At 48.9% G+C, this 22,084-nt stretch overlaps 8 protein-coding genes across 8 annotated transcripts; 4 read left to right on the top strand and 4 right to left on the bottom strand.

The window, feature by feature from the left end:
• Positions 1 to 3,089: 3,089 nt before the first annotated feature.
• Positions 3,090 to 6,696, top strand: gfa1 (glutamine--fructose-6-phosphate transaminase (isomerizing) GFA1; the record flags this gene model as incomplete). The annotated part of the gene is made up of 9 exons (XM_025675045.1): positions 3,090 to 3,094; positions 3,155 to 3,225; positions 3,280 to 3,511; positions 3,583 to 4,976; positions 5,030 to 5,191; positions 5,275 to 5,486; position 5,909; positions 6,049 to 6,214; positions 6,279 to 6,696. 9 exons carry the CDS (start codon positions 3,090 to 3,092, stop codon positions 6,694 to 6,696), a joined length of 2,661 nt encoding a protein of 886 aa, XP_025529310.1.
• Positions 6,697 to 6,925: 229 nt separating this feature from the next.
• On the bottom strand, positions 6,926 to 8,092 carry BO86DRAFT_377986 (proteasome core particle subunit alpha 7; the record flags this gene model as incomplete). Its single annotated transcript, XM_025670603.1, has 5 exons — positions 6,926 to 7,264; positions 7,323 to 7,649; positions 7,739 to 7,897; positions 7,956 to 8,021; positions 8,090 to 8,092. 5 exons carry the CDS (start codon positions 8,090 to 8,092, stop codon positions 6,926 to 6,928), a joined length of 894 nt encoding a protein of 297 aa, XP_025529309.1.
• A 1,063-nt stretch (positions 8,093 to 9,155) lies between these two features.
• Positions 9,156 to 9,680, top strand: BO86DRAFT_309364 (uncharacterized protein; the record flags this gene model as incomplete). The annotated part of the gene is made up of 1 exon (XM_025667811.1): positions 9,156 to 9,680. The coding sequence occupies one exon, from the start codon at positions 9,156 to 9,158 to the stop codon at positions 9,678 to 9,680; it is 525 nt and encodes a 174-aa protein (XP_025529308.1).
• An 885-nt stretch (positions 9,681 to 10,565) lies between these two features.
• Positions 10,566 to 10,883, bottom strand: BO86DRAFT_398135 (mating alpha-pheromone PpgA; the record flags this gene model as incomplete). Its single annotated transcript, XM_025673528.1, has 1 exon — positions 10,566 to 10,883. One exon carries the CDS (start codon positions 10,881 to 10,883, stop codon positions 10,566 to 10,568), a length of 318 nt encoding a protein of 105 aa, XP_025529307.1.
• A 1,095-nt stretch (positions 10,884 to 11,978) lies between these two features.
• BO86DRAFT_359180 (isocitrate dehydrogenase (NAD(+)) IDH1) lies at positions 11,979 to 14,047 on the top strand. Its single transcript, XM_025669771.1, has 5 exons — positions 11,979 to 12,107; positions 12,399 to 12,456; positions 12,528 to 12,602; positions 12,732 to 13,635; positions 13,700 to 14,047. Exons 1-5 carry the CDS (start codon positions 12,075 to 12,077, stop codon positions 13,785 to 13,787), a joined length of 1,158 nt encoding a protein of 385 aa, XP_025529306.1. The 5' UTR covers positions 11,979 to 12,074; the 3' UTR covers positions 13,788 to 14,047.
• Positions 14,048 to 14,433: 386 nt separating this feature from the next.
• Positions 14,434 to 15,312, bottom strand: BO86DRAFT_377982 (18S rRNA methyltransferase BUD23; the record flags this gene model as incomplete). Its single annotated transcript, XM_025670602.1, has 2 exons — positions 14,434 to 15,232; positions 15,290 to 15,312. 2 exons carry the CDS (start codon positions 15,310 to 15,312, stop codon positions 14,434 to 14,436), a joined length of 822 nt encoding a protein of 273 aa, XP_025529305.1.
• A 215-nt stretch (positions 15,313 to 15,527) lies between these two features.
• BO86DRAFT_447163 (uncharacterized protein) lies at positions 15,528 to 16,688 on the top strand. Its single transcript, XM_025676567.1, has 2 exons — positions 15,528 to 15,870; positions 15,975 to 16,688. The coding sequence occupies exons 1-2, from the start codon at positions 15,801 to 15,803 to the stop codon at positions 16,610 to 16,612; spliced, it is 708 nt and encodes a 235-aa protein (XP_025529304.1). The 5' UTR covers positions 15,528 to 15,800; the 3' UTR covers positions 16,613 to 16,688.
• Positions 16,689 to 17,270: 582 nt separating this feature from the next.
• Positions 17,271 to 21,623, bottom strand: BO86DRAFT_49798 (GTPase-activating protein BEM3). Its single transcript, XM_025677429.1, has 2 exons — positions 18,150 to 21,623; positions 17,271 to 18,096 (listed from the first exon to the last, which is right to left on the bottom strand). The coding sequence occupies exons 1-2, from the start codon at positions 21,361 to 21,363 to the stop codon at positions 17,483 to 17,485; spliced, it is 3,828 nt and encodes a 1,275-aa protein (XP_025529303.1). The 5' UTR covers positions 21,364 to 21,623; the 3' UTR covers positions 17,271 to 17,482.
• Between the last annotated feature and the right edge of the window lie 461 nt (positions 21,624 to 22,084).

Here is a 22,084-nt window from a genome sequence, read left to right as displayed (position 1 = left end):
GCCATCTGCATCTATATCGGTTAGGTTGGAAGTTCACAGTACATTCTAAGAGCAGATAGTCTGTATATGAAATTAGGATGCTATCATAGTCCTTAGTACGGAAGACACAGTTTCGTCAGCAGAATGAATCGAAGACAAGCGAGTCAAATACAATATACTAGCTGGGTTTCTAATGTCTGCGAAGCCGACCGATACGCTGCGAAATATGACCTCCCCCTCCCCCACTAATCCTTCGATCTGACATTGTGACCCGCCATTATCAGAGGGGTCTTCATCCCTGTAAATGTCTAGTTACTTAGCTATTTTAAGATAAAAAAAAAAAACTCAACTGTCAGTGCCTAGTCAAGCGCATCGGCATTAAGCCAATATCAATTTATTCGCAAGCCCAAGTTTATGCCGCGTATGCAGTATCAAGGATAAAACATGCCTCCTGTTGTCCCCAGCATCATAAACCCACAGTCATAGTCTTCTGCCCTGTATCAGGGATGCGATGCTGAGGTGTGTCCGCCCCGCGAAAACCTGGTACCGTATGATAGTCTGAGATATGATGAAAGGGCATGGTGTGAATCCGATATTGATTACCGCTGTTGGACGCAATCGACATGTGATGCTTGCCAGCACCTTTAGGGCAATTGTTTTATGGAGCTATCTCATCATTAGAGGTGGAAGAGAAGGGAAGGATTGGCCTACTCTCCCCTGGCCAGCTAAATTACAACTCAGTGAAATAACTTAAATTGCTAGAAAAACCACAATTATTAGATGACATGATTCGCTTGAGGAACCCAACTTACAAAGATGCTCTTCATACTTATATCCAGTAATCTAAGCCATGGTTTCTAGGTTTTGGCCTTTAATCACTAAGTGAATCTCTTAGCAGGTTGCAGTTTAGCTGGCCAGGGAGGGTACTATTTACCACCGTGTAGGTTTAGCGCAGTTGAGTCTCCACCAGTCCGACATATACTAAATGTTCAGCTATGTAGTGACCGTGATCGGTGGCTCTGAGCTAACTCGGCATTTGACCAACCATGGAGCCCCAGTCAAACTTCAGCTGCGGTGATTTGGAAAGGCGATATACGTTATACATAGGTTTCCGACATAGAATGGTTTATAGACAGCCGATGGAGTCTCTTTATCCTTTCAGAGCCTTGTACCGTCACAGAAACAGAAAGGACCCTCTGGTCGGCCCACCAGTGCATCGCCTTGTGCTGTGCCGCCGACAATCCGGTCAACTTCAAATGACTACAGACTTACTCCTACCTCGTTGCGCTGACTTTAAAAGCAGAATAACTTATCACGGCTCAATAATGAAATTACGCCAAAGGGGCTGGATTGAAGCACATGTCTCCGTAGCCGGACAGTAAAGGGCATCATCCAATTCTTTGTTTAGCAGAACACTAACGAATGACCATCTTCTGACAAGCAAGAGATGGCAGAGCCAAGTCTTGGACAGGGACAGTGCGTGTATTAAAGAAAACTAATAAAGATATTCGTCTAGAGGCAACACTTTACGGAGTAGGAGTCAGGCATATAAGTCTTAGAATCCACAATGATATGCGTGAATCCGGCCTGCCCTACATGAGTACTAACCATTTGTGTAGAAAGTACTCCGTACAAGGTAGCTTACCGGTACTCCAGGTATGACTGCTAGACTAGGGGAAAAGGAAAGGGGGAGGTGCGAGGTGGATCCCGGATGTCTTGGCCAACGGAGTTTCAGCATACCGCGGCTACATCTCGAGTATCGGTACGTATAGATCAACTACTCCATACTAGCAGTTGGCAAAGGTAGAAGAAACTTCGAATCGGAGACCATGCCTTATTGTGGCCGCCGGGGACACCCCTTCCCCTTTTCTCCATTTGAGGCTTGTAAAAGCCTATCAAGCCTTCGTTTTGGTGGCAAAGACCCTTATGCTTTTGAATTGCACTACTATTTCAGGGGCTGCATTTCTGTACATAGTGAACAGAAGACTTTGCATAGAGCCAAAATAGGTATCCCCCAAGAGACTCAGGCTCAGCTTAGCCAAGCAATCATACAATTGTCCACCTCTTGGTGTGGTGAATTTGGCCTTTATTGAATTGGAAGGGCGGAATAAGTTAACTTACGAGGTTTTAGTCAGATGGTAAGCTAGCGACTTCACCTACCACGGCACAAATCGGCACTAAGACGCCAGTGGCCTATTATTAGAAAGCTATGTTTAGAGGACTGTGGCGGCGTGGCCTCGAAATAATCCAGTACTTGAAACTGTATGATGAGCTTTTAGCTGTACAGTACAGTACTACTGCCGATTGAACTGCTTCTATACATGATTCTCCAACCATAGCCATGGGGTCGAAATTCTGACCTGCTCAGTTTAGTAGATGAGAAACCGGGTCCACGGTACTTGATTTTCATCACCCTGAACAGTGGAGTAGAGCAACCAGGAGAGAGTACCTGCAATACGTAGTAGATACAGTTAGGTTTCATATCGTTCGGCAATCCTCCATACCCACGGAGTAGTGCCCCGGGGAAGATGCCCAACATTACCCAGCAGTCGTTGTCCAGAGCTGAGTCACGGGTGAAACATACCAATAGACCGTGTGAGGCGCAGAGTGGGCTTATTGGCTGCCACCTCATTTGATAAATGGTTGTGCCCTGGAGTGCCTGTAGCAGCTTCCCTGGTCTGTGTGCTAATTGTGGGTCAATCTTACCACATAAAACATAACAGCTCCCCCTCCTTTCCGACCTTCATTGTTTGTTGCTCCCCATCCATTACTACTAATACCCTGCCAATTCTACCTACTCTTTTTATCCCCCACCTTTCCAAATCTCCCTTCCCCCCTACCCTGATCATAGCCGTCTTTCCTTCTAACAAGATCCTGATTCTATCTCAACCGAAAGATACTGATAGTATGTATGTCAGAAGCAATCTGAAACATCCCCCCGCACGCCCCTGTCTGTCGCTTGCGCCTCAGAGAATCACCGTTCGGTCTAACATGCTCTCCCACAGTTGGCATTCATCGACGAAACATTGACCAACGCCTGAGTCGAGTGCATCTCCAACCGAAAGACAACATCGCCTAGATCTTCATCACGTTCTGTTTGGACTCCAACCATGTGGTATGTTCTGCTTCCCTGACAGTGCGGGCCGAGCTGCTCTGACCTGAATGTACTGCTTAGTGGCATTTTCGGATACATTAATTATCTCGTTGAGAGGGACCGTAAATACATCCTTGATACTCTGCTCAACGGTTATTTTCCCTGTACCCGCTGGATCTAGTCTCGTGTCATCTAACGCTGCGTAGGTCTATCGAGACTGGAATACCGCGGATACGACTCTGCGGGACTTGCGATCGATGGCGACAAGAAGAATGAAGTCTGTGCCTTCAAAGAGGTTGGCAAGGTTGCAAAGTTGAAAGAGCTTATCGAAGAATCGAAACCCGACCTTACCAAGACCTTTGAATCTCATGCTGGTATCTCCCATACACGCTGGGCCACCCACGGAACACCATCTCGTCAGAACTGCCACCCACATAGGTATGTCAAATGTCTCTGGCTGCTTTCTGGTTCTCTGGCTAAAGCATACGACTGTTCTTCCGGGTGCATAGGTCCGACTTGAACTGGGAGTTCGCTGTGGTTCACAATGGTATCATCACCAACTACAAGGAGCTTAAAGCTCTACTGGAGAGCAAAGGCTTCCGGTTTGAAACGGAGACAGACACTGAGTGTATCGCCAAGCTCACGAAATATCTTTACGACCAACAGCCAGACATTGAGTTTACAGTACTGGCCAAGGCTGTTGTTAAGGAGCTTGAGGGTGCCTTTGGTCTTCTCATCAAATCCGTGCACTACCCTCATGAAGTGATTGCTGCCCGTAAAGGGTCTCCCTTGGTCATCGGTGTCCGTACATCCAAGAAAATGAAGGTTGATTTCGTGGACGTCGAGTTCTCCGAAGACGGTGCCCTTCCGGCTGAGCAGGCTTCTCAGAATGTAGCCATCAAAAAGTCCGCCACTGGGCTCCTCGCTCCTCCTGACAAGTCCCTCCTGCACCGTTCCCAGTCTCGTGCTTTCCTGTCTGATGATGGGGTCCCCCAGCCGGCAGAATTTTTCCTGTCTTCCGACCCATCGGCAATTGTCGAACATACGAAGAAGGTTCTTTACCTTGAAGATGATGATATAGCTCATATCCACGAGGGCCAGCTCAACATTCACCGGCTGACCAAAGATGATGGAACCTCCAATGTCCGCGCCATTCAGACAATCGAACTCGAGTTGCAGGAAATCATGAAAGGAAAATTCGACCACTTCATGCAAAAGGAGATTTTTGAGCAACCAGAATCTGTGGTCAACACCATGAGAGGCCGACTGGATGTTGCGAATAAACAAGTCACGCTCGGCGGGCTTCGACAGTACATTTCTACCATTCGGCGGTGCAGAAGAATCATTTTCGTTGCTTGCGGAACGAGCTACCATTCGTGTATGGCTGTGCGTGGAGTTTTTGAAGAGCTTACTGAGATTCCTATCTCCGTTGAGCTTGCCTCCGATTTCCTAGACAGACAGGCGCCTATTTTCCGAGATGACACGTGTGTCTTTGTTTCCCAATCTGGAGAGACTGCAGATTCACTTATGGCACTTCGGTATTGTCTTGAAAGAGGTGCCTTGACTGTCGGTATTGTCAATGTTGTGGGTTCCTCTATCTCACTCTTGACCCATTGCGGTGTTCACATCAATGCGGGTCCCGAGATTGGCGTTGCTTCCACCAAGGCTTATACCTCACAATTCGTGGCCATGGTCATGTTTGCACTTTCATTGAGCGAAGACCGCGCTTCCAAGCAGAAGAGACGCGAGGAGATTATGGAGGGACTTTCCAAGATCTCCGACCAATTCAGAGAGATCCTGAAACTTAACGAGCCCATCAAACAAATGTGCGAAAAGTTTTTCAAGGACCAGAAGAGCTTGCTTCTGCTTGGTAGAGGTGGCCAATTTCCTACGGCCCTTGAAGGTATGCCTTGTGACTCTGGGAATCGCCATATGGTGCTAACTAATTTTTCTCAGGTGCGCTTAAAATCAAGGAAATCTCTTACCTCCACTGCGAAGCTGTCATGTCGGGTGAATTGAAGCACGGTGTCCTTGCTTTAGTCGACGAGAACCTGCCAATTATCATGATTCTCACCAGAGACAACATCTTCATCAAGTCTTTGAATGCTTATCAGCAAGGTAAGTACAACCGCTTTTCCGCACCCGAAATTATCATTCTTTGGCATCGACCCATGAAGGATGAATGACTGACCATATGATAGTTATCGCCCGTGGAGGTCGCCCCATCGTCATCTGCAACCACGATGATCCGGAATTCTCTTCGGCTCAGACGGAGAAGATCGAAGTCCCTAAGACAGTCGACTGTCTCCAAGGGCTTATCAATGTCATCCCGCTTCAACTAATCGCTTATTGGCTTGCGGTCACAGAGGGTTTGAACGTTGATTTCCCTCGGAACCTGGCCAAATCGGTGACCGTCGAGTAATTTGACAATGTGGCTTTACCAGCGCAGCAGATTATTTGGGCCGTTTTATTCTGTTTCCTACCATAGCCTTCATACAAATGACTCTAAATTTCTCTCACGACAAAAAATGCGAGCGCTGAAATGAAGTATTCGTCTATCTTCGAGAATGATCATTTTTGCAAGCCAATAGTCTACCGTAGCTTTCCTTTCAACATATGCGAGCAATGGCCTCATTTCCAGTAAAAGGGCCCTCTGGATTAGCCAGGATTGCTTGATACACGTATATCAAAGCTTTGCAAACCTAGTAACACTATGGAGGAGTGGCTTAGCGGGGCCGGTTCGGACCCCACTTCCGGATTCCAACCGCAAACGGCCAACTGCCAGTTTCGCTATAAGCTCAACACCTCGTACCGATAGTCTCAAAAATCCAACAGAGTAACCAGATTACAATTCTCAGCTCAACGCAAACATGACTTCAATCAAAGGTCCAGGAGCCGCGCAGGCACACAACGGTGAGGAATGCCCCACTTCAGCATTTTGCACATGCCCTGTCGCTTGATACTGATCCCTGTAGGCTCGGGTCTCAGAGTTGCAATCGTTCACGCGCGGTGGAACATGGAGATAATCGGCCCTCTTGTTGACGGGGCCAAACGAAGCCTCCTATCAGCCGGAGTTCTGGAAGAGAATATATCACTGCATACAGTTCCAGGCAGCTACGAGTTGCCCTATGCCGCCCAGCGGTAAGCGAGCGCTATGGAGCCAACTGTTTCTTCGGTAGTAGTTCCCCTAACGCTGTACTCCTAGGATATATGCCGCCTCGCAGATTCAAGCTGCTAGAAGCTCGGCTTCTGCTCAGGCCATCAGCGCCACGGACTTGCTTTCTTCTTCGTCTGCAGACCTTGCAAACCAATCTACTCAACCGCCATCTACCGATACGCCCCAGCCATTCGATGCCATAATAGCGATAGGTGTTTTGATCAAAGGGGAAACCATGCATTTCGAATACATTGCCGATGCTGTGACTCACGGATTGATGCGCGTCCAGCTGGAGACGGGCGTGCCTGTCATCTTTGGTGTACTTACTGTACTGAACGAGGAACAGGGACTTGAAAGAGCCGGTTTGGGTAAAAAGGGCATGCATAACCATGGCGAAGATTGGGGCAATGCGGCCGTGGAACTCGGAGCAAAGAGAAGAGACTGGGCTGAAGGCAGAAACGTTTAGGGTGGATCAAGCGGTTACTCAAGGCATATGGCCCGAATTGGAAAGAACCTCTGCTTGTTCTTGATCGAGGGTAACAATCGATGAAAATCTTAGCAGATGAAGCCTTATTTATTAAATCGATGTCAAGGAAGGGCCATCCCATTTATCATGATAGGTTGAGATATCGAAGACAAGCCGTCAATCCTCGCGGAGCTCACCTACTCATCTATTGATTCATAACCTGAAAACTTCACTCTTGCATGCGTTCGTTGTCGACAGCGTCGCCCTTCGCCGCATCATCTTCCTCGTCATCTCCCTCGAGAGCCGCTTTTGCCGCCCGCTCGGCTTCTTCAAGCAGCTCCTTGGGTACCTCTTCGTGTCTACCTTGCGTTGGACCATCTAGTGAACTAATCCAAGTCATTTCGAGTTCAAAGTCCTTGTCCTTACTGTCTTCATGGGCGACGTAGATAATGCGAGCTGCCTCTTTCACGCCATCAATGAGACTGAGATTGCCGGCACTTAGGTCCAGTTTCTCCAGCTCAGCCTTCGCCGCCTGTCTGCCCTTTCCAGTTGCGGCGCCATAGTAACCCTTTCACATTATTAGCATGTATCATCAACTCAAAGCCATGGAAGCCAGGCGGTCTTACCCAATACAAACCACTCGGCTCGATCATGTATAAGCCTGGACCTCCGGCTTTTGCACCCTCAACCTTGCCGCCAGAACCTGCTTTGGGTCCGCTTCCAACTTGACCGTCAACCGCAAGCTCCGCTTCAGAGTCCCAGCCTCCGACAATAGCAGTTACTCCAAAGGGCCTCACGCTCGAATAGAGTGTGTAAGCCTGTACGTAGCTGCCGAGCCGGTTCGATAGAGCGGAGACTGGTATAGGTCCCTTGTACACATTTCTCCACGAGGAAGCCTCGTCTCGAGCTCGCGAGACGAAATGCCGACCGTCGGGAACTAATCCCGCCGAGACCTACATCAACACCAGCGCACATGTTAGCATAAGTATGTTCATCAATGAGAGAGCTACGCCCATATCTAGGCGCGAGGTGAAGATCATACAATGCCGACATGGCGATCAACTGTTGCTATCCTCTTATTCGCACCAGGCTTCAGAAGCTTGCTGCTGATGATCTTCTCCACCGCCAGTACGACACCATCTTTGCATCTGATGCCAACGGCTGTTCCCCCATTCTCAACGGCTTTGACCGCATATTCCACCTATAGGAGAGAGTCAATAACTTGCATGGGCCCCCGAATCACTTGCACAGGTCTCTACCTGAAAGTTACGGCCATCGGGCGAAAACACCGAGTTTGAAAGATCATAACCAGTACCAATAGATGTCTAAATTATGAAAGTGTCAGTATCGTAGGAGCAGGGTTGTCAGGAATGAGCAGACAGCCCAAACGAACCATGGCGATTGTGAACCGTCGCAAAATCGGTGCGAATCTAGATACGAGGATTTGAATTGGGTGTCAGGCACAGGTGGATGGTTGCTGGGTATAGAGTGTTATGAGTCCAGGACAATAAATCTGGAAGGGTGTGAAGAAAGGTATGGTGACTTGAAGCAAGTCGGCTGACGCGCGTAGATCGTTACCTATGCCTATTACACTGGAAGGAGCTGCCTGGCCTTAGCTCAGGTCGCACGGACCACTCGCCGCTTTAGGGGTATAAGAGCCACGTGATATGATATCAGGGGAGATGACGTCCCATCCAAGTGAAGCTGGAAAAGTACAAGGTAGTAAGCAAGTGCCGGAGAGCCATTAACTATTCAGTGTCACAAGGGTGTAGGCAAGAATCTTTACTTTACAGTACCTACCTGTATACTTGTGGTTGTACCATCACCATATTTACTTGTGAACTCCTCGGTAAATTATCTTGGTTTTCTTGTTTCATGTGCCCAACAAACCATGATCAACTGGGCATTGGGCAGCATGTGCTCTCACTGCTTTGTACCCGGTGCCTTATATATGTATCAATCTGGCTGTCTCTCAAAAAGAAGTGACTTTGCTCAAAGGACAATCACGCTCTCTCCTTCCCTCCTACCCACACATGCATGATTGGGGTCTCGCCCAAACCAGTTGCTTGATCTTCATTCACCAGGGCATTCTCGCACTTGACTCTCTTCCCTTGGACCAGTAACTCTGCCATGGAGTCTATGGTTCCTCCTCAGTGTCTCTTCTGCAGTCAGGGGACGAAGAGTTCCGAATCGCTCGCCCCATGTACCGAACTTCCATGCTGTAATCAGGTAGATAGTCCAACACTGCTTCTGACTCAGGTCCTGACCAAAAGGGCTTGTAGTGCCGACTGTCGGCATCCGAAAGTAACATGCAACTCCAACAAGAACTCGCTGCGGTTTTCGAGAAGAGTATGACTCTCAACCAATCAACACACCTTGTCAGCGACCAATCATTGTGCTCTATTTCTCCCGACCCAAAGCTATATACTATTAGTATCGGGCAAAACCCGGCCAGCACTATGAACCTGCACCCCACAGCAATTGACACACTCAGATATCACAACATTGATCCAGCAACACTTTTACCAAGACAATTGAAGCTCTACGAAGGAGCAATGCCGGAACAACGGTCACGCTTAATCCAGATGTGGCAGTTGTCACCGGAGCACCGATACTACAGCGACCAGGGTGAGACTAAGGGCGCCAGGTTGCATGACCACGGTGCGACGAATGAGACTGCCTGCATGTCTGGTCTCTGGAACGCATCGTTTGAGACTCGCACGGTTGATGATCTCGATATGTATGATTTCGATCAGGGAGTTGACTACAGCGCCAGCCCGTATGCCGAGCCATACATGATTACTGGCTATAAGGCTGCCGCTCAAACTAGCAAAGAACTCTCCAACGGAAGAGACGGGAATGTAGCAAGCGAGATCACTACAGGATCGCCATACAGGCTTGCAAATGATCCTGTTTATCGCTCCCAGGGGCAAAGATGGTGGGAGTACGAGCATCGGCATCACTCAAGTACTAGTCTGACATGATCCAGAATATGTATCGACGATTGCTCCTTGGGGGTGTAGATTCATCAGTGCTACAAATCATTGTTCACAATGTATCCGAAATCCCATCGCTGTCACGTCAATTTGCTCGTGCACTCTTCTTTCGGGGCTCCAATACTTTCGGACTGCGCAGTCGGGAGGCCTTCAAGAGAAATGGCAGCGCAGCATAAATATAAAATACCACATATATCACAGTCCTATAACACATAGTCATCAGCCATGGAATCTCTAAGGCAATGTGATGTCGGATAGAATCTGAGCCGTATGATGCCTATGCGAGATTGATGGGGACCAGGAGAAGGAGGTTTTATTTTCCGACTAGTGCCACCCCACTGAACGAATTGGAAATTGGAGTAGAGGTTTATGCACATGCTAGAGCAAATTTATATACTATTTCTCCATCCTGCTGGATCACCTTGATACCTTAACCCAAGGGTTGCCTCATTTTCGTTCAATCCTCCGCCCCTTTCCCACTGGCACACAACTTCTGGCTGCAAGAGTCATGAATAAGATCGTGATCCGAAGGAGAGGAGGAGGGAAAGAAGGAAATAATTTGACGCAACTACCACCACACAAGGAATGGACAGCACCGGAGAATCGAGTTAGCGAGTGACCCAGCGAATACCATGTTCTTGGATCGTAGAGATTGTTGCCGGTTGGTATAACGAAAGCTCCCATGGTCGTGGCAGGAATACCGTCAAGAAATCGCATATGTAGCATAAATCGATCTGATCTCCAGAGAGAAGCGAAGTAATAGCAAGAAAAGAATCGAGAGAGGAAAGAAACGTGTAGATGCCTTCCAGGCCCTGGAAGGGCAGAAGCCGTGGCCGAGGAAACGGCCACTTCGACATGCCACGCTGGGGCACGCTACTCGTCATCGAGTGCTGCCATGGCCTCTGCAAGAGCATCAGCGGAGCGTTTGACCTCATCGACAGCCTCAGCGGCTCGCTTGATCTTCTGGCATGGTTGGCCAGGCAGGTAGCACCATTTCTGCAACTTGGCTGGAGAAGCCTCTGCCATAGCCTCGGCCAAGGCATCAGCTGAGCGTTTGACTTCTCCAGTTACATCAGCCGCACGCTTCATCATGGCACAAGGCTGGCCAGGGAGATAGCACCACTTTTGCACACTGACAGCTTGCACAGTGGTGGCAGCAAGAGTGGCAAGCATCAAGGATAGGAGCTTCATGGCGGCGGTTGAAGGTTGGCAGAGGCAAAAAATGGTATTTTGTTTGATTTGTTTTTGAATGGACAGATATGACAGATTTGCTTGTTTTCTGGCACCGTACAGACCATGGCAGTGCGGAAGGGAGAAGCATCTTATATACGAGTGACTTGCACATAGCGAAAGGTGCTGCCATGATCATTGAATAGGCGTTTCAATAGAATGGTTTCTATTGATTAGATTAGTGGACCCACAAAATATGTTGGCGAAGGCAAAACTGATGGCCCTGTTGGGGACTAGAAGGAAAGAATAGAAAAGGAGCGTCAATCATGGAGACATGAAGAAGAGCCAATGGCATGGACCAGAGTGTTTCTTTTCTGCTGTCAAATAAGTAAGAGGACGGCAGCCTGATATTTTTGGCGGACACATGAATCTGGTACTAGAGAGCATTCGTATGGTAATGGCCAGCCGAGACTTTGAGTATAGTGAAAAATGAGAGTAGCATTGCATGTCGCCTTGTGGTTCTTGAGATCCCTGCCGTTCGCTCGATCAGGGTCTGAATAGAGATGAGGTTCAAAGGTGTGTTAAAGAGAACAAGAAATAATGGGATCAGCCAAACCTTTCCCAATTCAGCCCTCAATAAGTTCAAGTTGATTAAGCTGGAAGAAAAATTCACATTCGAACATCCAGTTATTCAGATCTTAGAGAGATAATGAATGGGATAGATGTACAGTACCACAGACTGCGTCCATTGGTATCCGGTGCAGGAATCTAAACGCGTGGGTCCAAGAAATGATAGCATTTATCAGCGCTGCGGGAGGAACGACACCGGATACTTTGGCAGTCAGCTCTGGAAAACTATGAACTAGGAGACAGTCAAAATCACCTACTTAACACATTCTTGTTGTATTGAGGAGAGATGCTCAATCTAATTACGTAGCCTGTAAGTTAGTTCAAGGTTAGCAGCTCCAGCCAGGCACTAGGCAAGAGATAAGATCGGCCCGTGCTGTTGTCAGGGAAAAAGGAAAAGGTCATGGTGGATGCCGAGACGATCCGCCCGTTTTTTCCGGCGTCTCGTGCATCTCTCCTCCCTCGCCTCGCTCTTTTCTTGCCGTCCTCCGTCTCTTTCTCCTTCCCGTTCTCTTTGCCAAACCAGTGCTTTTCCGCGCCTCTCCTCTCCTTGCCCTTCTTTTTGTTCACCTCTGCTCCGCCAAAATGTTCTCTCTCCGGACAGCGCAGCCTGCGCATGTAAGTCAATGAAGAAAACCCATGAATCTTTGCTTTCTTTCTTCCCTGCATCAGTTGATCAATGAATCCTTTTGCATGCTTGCCTATTGGGCCGCACTTCATTCCCTTCCGACCCAGCACTTTAAACAAAGACTGTGGGAACAGATGGCCCAAAGCCGGCTTTCTCCAAACGGATTTTGTTCTTCTTTCTCTCTTCTGCTACGTTCTCACCTGTGTCACCTGTGAACAAGCGCAATAACTTATCTCTCCCATTTGCCTTGCTACATTCGCCTATTAACGCCTCTATGACAGTCTCTCCTTCGTCGCGTTGCGGTGCCCAACCTTGCCCGCTCCTCTATCCCCGTTAGATGTGTGTCAACTCCTGCTGAGCCTTCGACACGGTCTGTCAACGATTATCTGTGGCTAACCTTCCGCCGCCAGCCTTTGCTAGCGTTCAGTCGGACATTTTCAAGCCGACCAAATATGGCGGCAAGTACACCGTCACACTCATTCCAGGTACTTTGACCCCAATATTTCTCCAAGATCCATCCATCATCGCCGCCTATATTTGGCTCCGGCCATCCTTTTGCTTCGCTCCTCACCACCCTGTGTCGGATACTGACCTGAAATCAACTATTATCACAGGCGACGGAATCGGCGCTGAAGTTGCTGAGTCGGTGAAAACAATTTTCAAGGCCGACAATGTCCCCATTGAGTGGGAGCAAGTGGATGTTAGTGGTGTGGACACCGGCAATAAGCACTCGGAGGAACTCTTCAAGGAGTCCATCGCATCGCTGCGACGGAACAAGCTGGGTCTCAAGGGTATCTTGTTCACTCCCGTTGAGCGCTCCGGTCACCAGTCATTCAACGTTGCTCTTCGTCAGGAGCTCGATATCTTCGCGTCGGTTGTCCTCATTAAGAATATTCCTGGCTACAAGACACGCCACGAGAACGTTGATCTGTGCATCATCCGTGAGAATACTGAGGGTGAATACTCCGGCCTTGAACACCAGTCCGTGCAAGGTGTTGTGGAGTCACTGAAGATTATCACTCGTGCCAAGTCTGAGCGCATCGCCAAGTTCGCCTTTGGTTTCGCTCTTGCCAATAACAGGAAGAAGGTCACCTGCATCCACAAGGCTAACATTATGAAACTTGCGGATGGTCTGTTCCGCAGCACCTTCCACAAGGTTGCTGAGAACTACCCAACTTTGGAGGTCAACGACATGATTGTTGATAACGCCTCCATGCAGGCTGTCTCGCGCCCCCAGCAGTTTGATGTGATGGTCATGCCTAACCTGTACGGTGGTATCCTCTCTAACATTGGTGCTGCCCTCGTTGGTGGTCCTGGTGTGGTTCCTGGCTGCAACATGGGTCGTGACGTCGCTGTGTTTGAGCCCGGATGTCGCCACGTCGGCCTTGATATCAAGGGCAAAGATCAAGCGAACCCCAGCGCCATGATTCTGTCCGGATCTATGCTTCTTCGCCACATTGGTCTAGATGACCACGCGAACAGGATCTCGAAGGCGGTGTATGACGTGATCGGTGAAGGGTAAGTCGTTTTCTCGCTAGTCCCAGAGTCATTGCGGACTTTTGACTAATGCTTCGTTCATCAGTAAAACAAGAACTCGTGACATGGGTGGTCAGGCCACCACCCACGAGTTTACCAGAGCTGTTCTTGACAAAATGGAGGCTGCTTTGTAAAGAGCTTTCTCTTTGAACTTGCTACTATTATGATGATGAGAGCTTGTATAGGCCCGTTCACTGTTAATCTATTCCTTGTCTGGTAGACTATGCTCATTTCTGGTACTGTCGCTATATGTTCTTATCATCCACATGTACACCACCATATTGTCCTGCACAATATAAATCCTTGGACAAGATCGTAGAACAGCACACAGGACGAACGTGACACAAAACAGCGACCCATGAAGGATTCCCAGCTGTCTACTAACCTGCACATTTGAACCCTTAACAGCAATCCGCTAATTTAGAGCTATAATCCACTGGCAGAGTGAACAAATACCCAAACTTATGCGTAAATTCAGGGTCTCGGTTAATTCAGACCGCTCACTTCAAATGAGCTGGTCAAAAGACCGGGAGGAATAATTCCCAACGAAGCAAATTGCACTGCATCACATGCAATGCAAAAGCCAGGCAGATGTTGTTATCCACCCTTTCCGTGCGTCAAGCCGGCTTTGATATGAGCTGCTACTTTGACAGACTCGGTGCAACTAGCCAAGGTGGCTATGCCTTAGTTGATGCCACAATCTGCAGAAAAAATCTGTTTGTAACAATAAAAGGATTGATGTCCTGCGCGGAAAACTCGAGCAGGCCACGTGAAATGCGATCAAAATGCAGGGCGCCGTTTTCTGCCAGTGTATTTCGAATTTGCTTTGACCACCTTACCCTTCCGGGTCATTTGTTCTTTCTTACGCAAAATCCAAGCCTTGTCGCCTTTCCGAGAGGGGAGTACTCGCCCCTTTTCAGTGGCGCTTTTTCTGGCATCAAGGACATCGACATCGCTCATGCCATTCACAACCCCGGTAATGTCACCCTGCAGCCCGCCACCACCAACAGTGAGAACGAGGTACAACTTGCTGTTCTTCGTGCCGGGATCATCTTCTAGGATACCTGCACCAAAACCGGCCTTCATAGCGGCTCCACTGATCATGCTTCGCTGAGCATCATTCTTTGGGTAGAATTGACAGACTGCGCGGCCCCCGCGTCGAAGACTAGCATAGAGGCCCTCGAAGAATCTCCGCAATCGGCCCTCAGCGCTGACATCACTCGATTCTGCATTGCACAGCCATTGGATTGCACTGATGCTGATCGCTGCGTCTAGTGATCCGGCGCGTAATGGCACACCCTGGCCGAGATCGGAAAGGAATAGGTCGCTTCCTATATCGCGCTGAACCGCTATATCAAGCATTGAAGCTGAAATATCAAGGCCGATGACTTGGTGACCGCCTGCAGATATTATTTCACTCGAGAGACCAGAGCCGCAACCAGCGTCTAATATAAGGGATGGGGTTCGTAGATCGAGGAGCTCAAGTGCTCTGTGCGTCATCTCTGCTTGCACTCTTTTGATTCTCGAGTTGGAGGTGTATAATGACGCTTCGCGGTCATTATAATATAAATCGGGGGGTCTATAATAGTCATTAATGTTAGTATCAGGTAGACGGAGACAGTAGTGCAGAACATACAGGATGTCTTCGGGACGTGACATGATTGACTATGACGATAACAGAGGGTCCCTCTGTGATAAAAATGATAGACTGGGGATTGTATCTCGCTGCCGATGAGAGAAAGATAGAACCACTGGAAAACTCAAATGTTCCCAAGGAGGTCTTAGACAAAACTTAAGTTGGGGTTTGAAGTTAGTTAGCTGTCGGCGGCACAGAAGAAAAAAAAACGGAAATTCCCTGGCCGCCTGCGGGCCCGCACCGACCCGACCCTGTATGGAACTCCGCCATGACACGCATGCAGCATATCTATGCCACCTGCTTTCATCCTCCTTTTCATCCTCGGTGGCAGCGGTAGCTAAAATTAGCTTTCTCTATGTGACTGCGAGAGCTTTCAAAGTCATTTCTCCATCTTAACCTCAGTCCAGAAAACCGAGCCGCTTGCTGCTGTGATCTGACCAACTGTTTGAATTCCCTCGAGAGAACAAGAAGACTCCAGAGTCCCAGCCTGCGCCCACTGCCAATACAGATCATGTGGATTTTTCCGCTTGTAGGGTACTTGGGGGTGATTGTAGGATTTGCTTTCCTCACCCTAGCAATAGGTACGTACAAAGTACGACAAATGGGAACGACGCTGATGCTGTCCGCCGTATACCCCTGGGTTCCGGAGAGTCGGAAGTTTGGCTCCAGTATTAACTTACTCTAGCTTCGGGGCTATATTACCTGTCAGAGCTCGTGGAGGAACACACCGTCCTTGCGCGTCGGTTACTGTCCCGGCTGATTTACGGTATAATCCTCGTTCAGATGCTTCTCGTCGTGTTTGATCGGTTTCCTCTCGGCCTCTCAGCCCTTAGTATCGGCTCCCACCTTGTATATGCCAGCAACCTGCGCCGCTTCCCAATTGTGAAATTATCCGACCCCTTCTTCATCTTGTCGTGTATTCTCGTGGGCTTGAATCACTGGCTCTGGTTTCGCCACTTTTCACAGCCATTGCCCTCGACACGAAGCCCAACAAGCTGGCGACACCCATATCAAGTCAACGTCGAAGATATGCCAACTTTCACTGAAGTGGCATCATACTTCGGATTATGTGTTTGGCTGGTCCCTTTTGCGCTTTTCGTCAGCTTAAGTGCTGGGGAAAACGTTTTGCCTAGCATGGGTTCCGAGTATGTGACAGGGGAGCACGTTCCTGGCTCTGCATTCACCAGCAACGCTTTGTCATCAGATAGCAGGTCTAAGAATAAGGGAATGGCGAAGGCGTTGGTGGATGGCTTCCGGAATTGGGTGAGTGAAAACGGGGAATTGATGGGATTTTGGAAAGGTGAACGGTCGAAGAGATTCTAGGTCTTTGATACATGTCTTTCTGCCCAATATCTACATGCAATATACTTTGCACCTTTATGGCACAAGTTGATTTATCCCCTATGTCCATCTACGATAGAAGTGATCATGGAATCTATTGAATAGAGGTTATGATCCGCTCATCGGCTTTCACTAGGAAAGGGTATGTTTAAATAAGGCTAAGGTACCACTTAAAAGAACGAGCTTGTAGTCTTCAAAAGTGACTCGGGCACATATAATTTGCTGCAATGAGAAGACATGTATGAACAAGAGAAAGAGAAGCCGAGGAGAAGCTGCGATGCATTTGAAACGTGTAGGCACGACGGGCAGAAACCAAATTTTCAATTGAAAGGCTAGGGGTATAGGTACGGTCTCTGAACCTCGCTTTGTCGAATCTGAAAAGACCTGCGCAGATCGGTAGAATACGCCCATCCAAGTCAGTACCAACATTCCATGGAGCTCTTTGTTGGCCGGCTTCTAGGGAGTGTACAAAAAGCCATTCTCATATTATCATTAGTATTAAACGTTTCATTGCCGTGCCTGTCAAGTGTTGCCAGGCTAAACATACAGTCATTTTGTATTCGTTGGACCATAAAGCTGGTCTTTAGAACAGATACATGCTAGGTGAGTTCGATGGATGAGAGAACCGAAAATCGAATGCCAAGCAACCAGCAACCGACAAAGCAGAAAATTTAAGCAGACGGAGGAAAGGCGTAAGGAGACGAGCCATATAGCATCAAGCATGATAAAGGTACTGAAGAGTATATAGACAGTAACCAATCACGGACTGGGTGAGTGGGGTAGAATGTGCAGTGGACTTCACAGCATGCAGAGCCTGCCTCGCCGCGAAGCTGACCCCAACGCCCGGTAATTTCAGTTATAGTCATCTTGCAATGGAGGTGAAAAGGTATGGTTGTTGATATCCATAAACAGGAGAGAGCTTTCTCTCCTTTTGGACTTCGTAGAACGCGTGTGGTCAATATTCGGCGACAGCATCGACCGGTTTGATTGGGACACCTCGGACCTAGCATTACTACTGGATATCTCGTAGCTCTGTTGCGTGAAGCTAGACATACACTCTGATAGCATAGAAGCATCCTGTGTAAAACCCGGTTGCTCCTGAATCCCTGTCCGACTAAATTTGGATGTAGCTGCATCTGGCAGCACCTGATGGTAAGGAGGACGGGACTCTTCTGGAATGGCGGCATAGTCATCACGAGACTCCAGTGACTCATCACCAGAAACTGGTGTCTCATTAAAGATCTCTTCATAATCAGTGAGAAAAGTGGAGAAGACTGGCGCTGGTATGTTGAGGGTGGGTGCGAAAACAATGCCGACATTTCTGATCGTCATCTTATTTATGTCGGAATTGTTCACAATGATCATCAGAAACTGAGCCAATGCACGTAGCAAAGCAAGATTCGGCTTGGGTAATCGGTGGACAAGGACATTGAATGCTGCGATCTTCTGTTTCTTCTCCTGAAGTTCTAGATATATGATGAGCGACGATCTCAAAGCTATAAAGTCAATAATTACTCACCGAGGACTCGCAGAAAATCCAAGTGCAATTCACGGGTTAGGACGGTCGTAGGAAGCTCCCGGAGGTATTGTTTGAAAAGAGATGCAATAGCATGCACATCATGGTACTCATCATCGGCCAGGAAATCCACGTCGCCCTCATTATTGAAACGTTCCTTTAGTGCTTTCACAACGACATTGGAACCACTCAGACGGAAGATCCCCTCCTCCGACTCTGCACCCTTCGCTTTCAGATACTCTATGCAGCGATAAACCACAGCTGGTAATCCAACATCAAGGCCCCGAGGCGCGCACAATTCCACGGCCTCGGCCAAGGATAGACCGAAAACGGGTCTAGTAGAGTCCCTTTTCTCAAATGTATTAAATATTTGAGATGTTGAGCCATCATAGGCTGCCTGAAGCTGTGAGGCTAGATCCATCGATGATCTCGTGCGGAATCCCCATATACTCCGTTTCTTCTCTTTGACACTTGTTACGGTCTTATTGCCCCAGGCCCCTGCGTCCTGTATCACAGCTCCGTTGGTAGGACCAGATATGATTTTTGCCGAGGATTGGCCATAGTCCTGACTGGCATCTTGACCATCTGTCGGTAGCCCTGAAAAGACTAGAGGTGATCTAGGGGCCTGCTTGTCCACGGAGGGTCCAATAACTGGTGGTTCGGCAGGAACAGCATCATCATAACTGAATCCTTGAACAGCGTCGAGACCCTCCACATCCGAGTTCTCGAGGCCCTTGTTTTGTTTTTTGTAGCTTGCGTTGGCAAACAGCCTAGACTTTGCAGGCGCGTTCGCAGCGGACTTCCCCAAAGGCGTTTGGACTCTGGAGGGCGTGCTGTAAGGCCCATCTTTGTCCTCGGTTCGTGCGTCAACGTACTCCAGGAGCGCGTCAACCCACGTATCCCTTTCTTCATCGCTCTCAGCGCACAAAACGTGACGAACAAGAGCGGTGGAATCTTTCTTCTTCGGCTCAAGTATGAGAAAGGCATGCCGGTACTGATTCTCGGTGTCTTCCTCAACGCGAGAAGGAGAATCCGGCTGGCTACTTGAATTTTGAGACTGCTTGCCAATCTGGGCGTTGCTGATCCTGATGGTTCCTAGATGAGGGCCACCTGGCGACTCGAAATACTTAAGCTCAGGGCCGTGCAGAACAAAGTATCTAGCTTTCCATCCACCAAAATTCTTTCCTCTCTTTGTCAAATAACCCTCTTTGCGAGGTTTGCCGTCCGGACCTCGCCGAATCTCAATGCCACCTAGATTGTTCCCTTTAAGCAGGCTTGTCTCGTCGTCCCGAGCTTCTATGGCATCGGAAGTAAGGAATTGACATATAACCACTGCTGCCTTCTCATCCATTGGCGTATCAAGAAGTGATTCGAAATAGGAGTTAAGTGCGGCACGTCTCGCATCGACTTTGGCAGGTGAGTGTCCGCTAAATATTGACCTATCTGGTAACCTGCCTCCCCCGAAGCCCAGCTGCCTTAGATTCTGGTCAAGAAGAGGAAGAGCTGCAATGACCTTTTCAACGCGCCAGAGCTCTTCTTTCCCAGACCTAGAAAACACACCTAAAGTAAAGACTGGCTCCTCTTCCAATGGCCTCGGAGCCAGGTAACTGTTGCGGGAGGGCCGCAGGCGTGAAGACGAGACTTTGACATGAACCAGGGGCAGTGCGTTAGGTGGTAACAAGAGGTCTGGATGGTTCATCGAGACAAGGCCTTGGTAGACACCAATACCTCTCCAAGGAGACTGAGATGCATCTGCCCTAACAGCTCCATCGATTGAAGGTAGTTGTTGACCGAGAGAGTCGACAGGAGCTGAACCATACACAGCGCAGTCATCCGTGGTGGTGTAAGGACCTGCAGCAGATAGAGTTGGGTGGCTGGCAATGCGAGGAGAAAGCGCTAATCCAGAGAGTGTGCTCTCCGAAGACTTGGGCAAGGAAACTAGAGACGCGGGGGTCTCTCTAGGTAAACGCGGCAAAGGGGATCCAAGAGGGCGATCTTCAGGTCTTGGGCTTAATGGCAGTCCAGGACTCTTTGGAATGGCGATTGTAGGATGACCTTTAAGTGACCTTGAACGTGCCACTGGATGACTCGAGTGACGGGAATCCGCGTAATTGACAGGCTGTAACTGTTGTTGATCTGACGGTAGGCTGTGTGCTGTCTTAACCAAGCTTTTATGAGTAGTATCCTTGTCTGTTGCATAAAGCGCCTCACGATTCTCGTCATCTTCGTCTCTCGTTCGTCTCCTGCCGCGGGTTGCCGGGAACTCCTCCACTGCCGAAATATCCTCATACTCGGAGCCCGAATCAGAATCTTCTATATTGTAAGGAGGTATATGATCAGCTTGTCCGAGGTTGAGTGGCGCTGGAGGAGGCTTTCGAAATGGTTGAGACGTTCTTTGTGACCTGTCGCTGCTAGGTCTACGATCATCTCCGACCGAGCCAGTGCTTGCAAGGTAATCTTGGTTGATTGTGGACAACCCCTGACGGAGGTTAGAGGACGATTGGTAGCCGTGGGTTACAATGCTTCGGTCCGTATGCTGTTCAGGGGGCTCGACCGGCTCGAAAGTAGTTTGCTTGTCAATCGCAAGGACATTGTGCAAGCGATTGTTGCTTTGATGACCATCGAGGACTGCATCATCCGCTAGGGCTGCTTGATACTCCCATTGAGCCTCTTTAGATTTCTCTTGGCTGGACTTAGTGGCTCCATCAATCGCCTGAGGTGATGACATGAATTCGCTGGTCGGGTTCGGTAGCGGCGGTGGCAGGCTTTGTAATTCTTTGACCTTCTTTCTGTATCGCTCCTTTTCCTTCGTAGCGCGTTCAAGATCTTTATTTAGTCCCAATATGAGCGTGCGCTGCTTGTCCACTAGCCTCCAGAGCTGAGAGTTTTGTGATGCTGCATGATGCTTTTCTTTCAGAAGGTGTATGATAACAGCTTCAGCCGATCCCGCAGTAGCTATCAAATTTCCAATGTCAGCCTGACTCAAAGTATTCGCGTCGAATGAAGATTTGTTAGTCTGTGAAGCAGATGACAGTGAGGATATCGCAGAGTCGATCGATGAAGTGCGCGGCATTGTACGTTGACCCGGTCGCCTTTCTGACATCGACTGTAAAGAGATAACTGGCGACATTGAGGGAGGCGTCATCAGGGGGTTTAGCTCGGTTGATCCTTGCATCTCGTGCGACTGGTTTTCATTCGATTGTCCGTTCATATCCATATCATACTGCTTCGAGTCACCCCCGCCCACTGCGGCCGCTGTTCAGCAAAGGTTGAACGATCTTGAGCCGCTATCGAAGCGAAAAGCCGGAGATGCTGCATGAGCACGGCAGGCAAGGTAAGAGGCACTTTGGGACGGGGCGACGTTCCGGAGGAATCAAGCCGATATTGGGAGATGGCGGGTAATGAGCAATGAACTGTTCCAGTGCACTCGTCTGAATGCTTGACGATGACGGTATGGAATAGCGAAGTGAAGGATTGGAGCAACCTCGGAGTGAAAGGTCCGCGGGCCGATATCTAAATTTGGGCCTAAATATTCGCGGAGACGAGATCAGTCCCTTGATGGGTGAAAGCAGGGGAAAGGGGATGGAACGGACTGAAGACTAGTTAGTGGGTGTTGTCACTGCTTTGCCGCCGACATTGGTTGTTGGGTGGGGAAGGAGAGACCAGGAGAGGAAATAGGGGGAGGGACGTGACCGTAATAAGCACGAAGGCAGTCAAGGTCTTTTGAGGTTATCTCGCTAGTCGAGTTCACCCTTCATCATATAACGATTCGGACTCGACAAACCATATACATCCACATATATAGTAATTACTAGGTAGTCTTCTAAGTACAGTACAGTACAGACAAGGGCGGGACGGCGTTCAGAAAAGTAAAACAACTTATCGAGTCCAATGGGCGCTATAAGCATGATTGGGCCCGGGCTAGACCTCCCACTGGG

Source organism: Aspergillus japonicus (assembly GCF_003184785.1).
Source record: "Aspergillus japonicus CBS 114.51 unplaced genomic scaffold BO86scaffold_14, whole genome shotgun sequence".
NCBI classification, from domain to species: Eukaryota; Fungi; Ascomycota; class Eurotiomycetes; order Eurotiales; family Aspergillaceae; genus Aspergillus; species Aspergillus japonicus.
Note: the sequence above shows the minus strand (reverse complement) of the source record. Positions and strands in the feature narration are given on the sequence as shown.

Excerpts from the sequence above, each read along its gene's own strand:
- BO86DRAFT_447163 (XM_025676567.1), top strand. The coding sequence starts at position 15,801 with ATGTGGATTTTTCCGCTTGTAGGGTACTTGGGGGTGATTGTAGGATTT. Across the intron at positions 15,871-15,974 it reads TTTCCTCACCCTAGCAATAG|CTTCGGGGCTATATTACCTG; the intron begins GTACGTACAAAG and ends AACTTACTCTAG.
- BO86DRAFT_49798 (XM_025677429.1), bottom strand. The coding sequence starts at position 21,363 with ATGGATATGAACGGACAATCGAATGAAAACCAGTCGCACGAGATGCAA. Across the intron at positions 18,097-18,149 it reads GGATTTTCTGCGAGTCCTCG|AACTTCAGGAGAAGAAACAG; the intron begins GTGAGTAATTAT and ends TCATATATCTAG.
- BO86DRAFT_359180 (XM_025669771.1), top strand. The coding sequence starts at position 12,075 with ATGTTCTCTCTCCGGACAGCGCAGCCTGCGCAT. Across the intron at positions 12,457-12,527 it reads CTCCTCTATCCCCGTTAGAT|CCTTTGCTAGCGTTCAGTCG; the intron begins GTGTGTCAACTC and ends TTCCGCCGCCAG. Across the intron at positions 12,603-12,731 it reads CACCGTCACACTCATTCCAG|GCGACGGAATCGGCGCTGAA; the intron begins GTACTTTGACCC and ends CTATTATCACAG.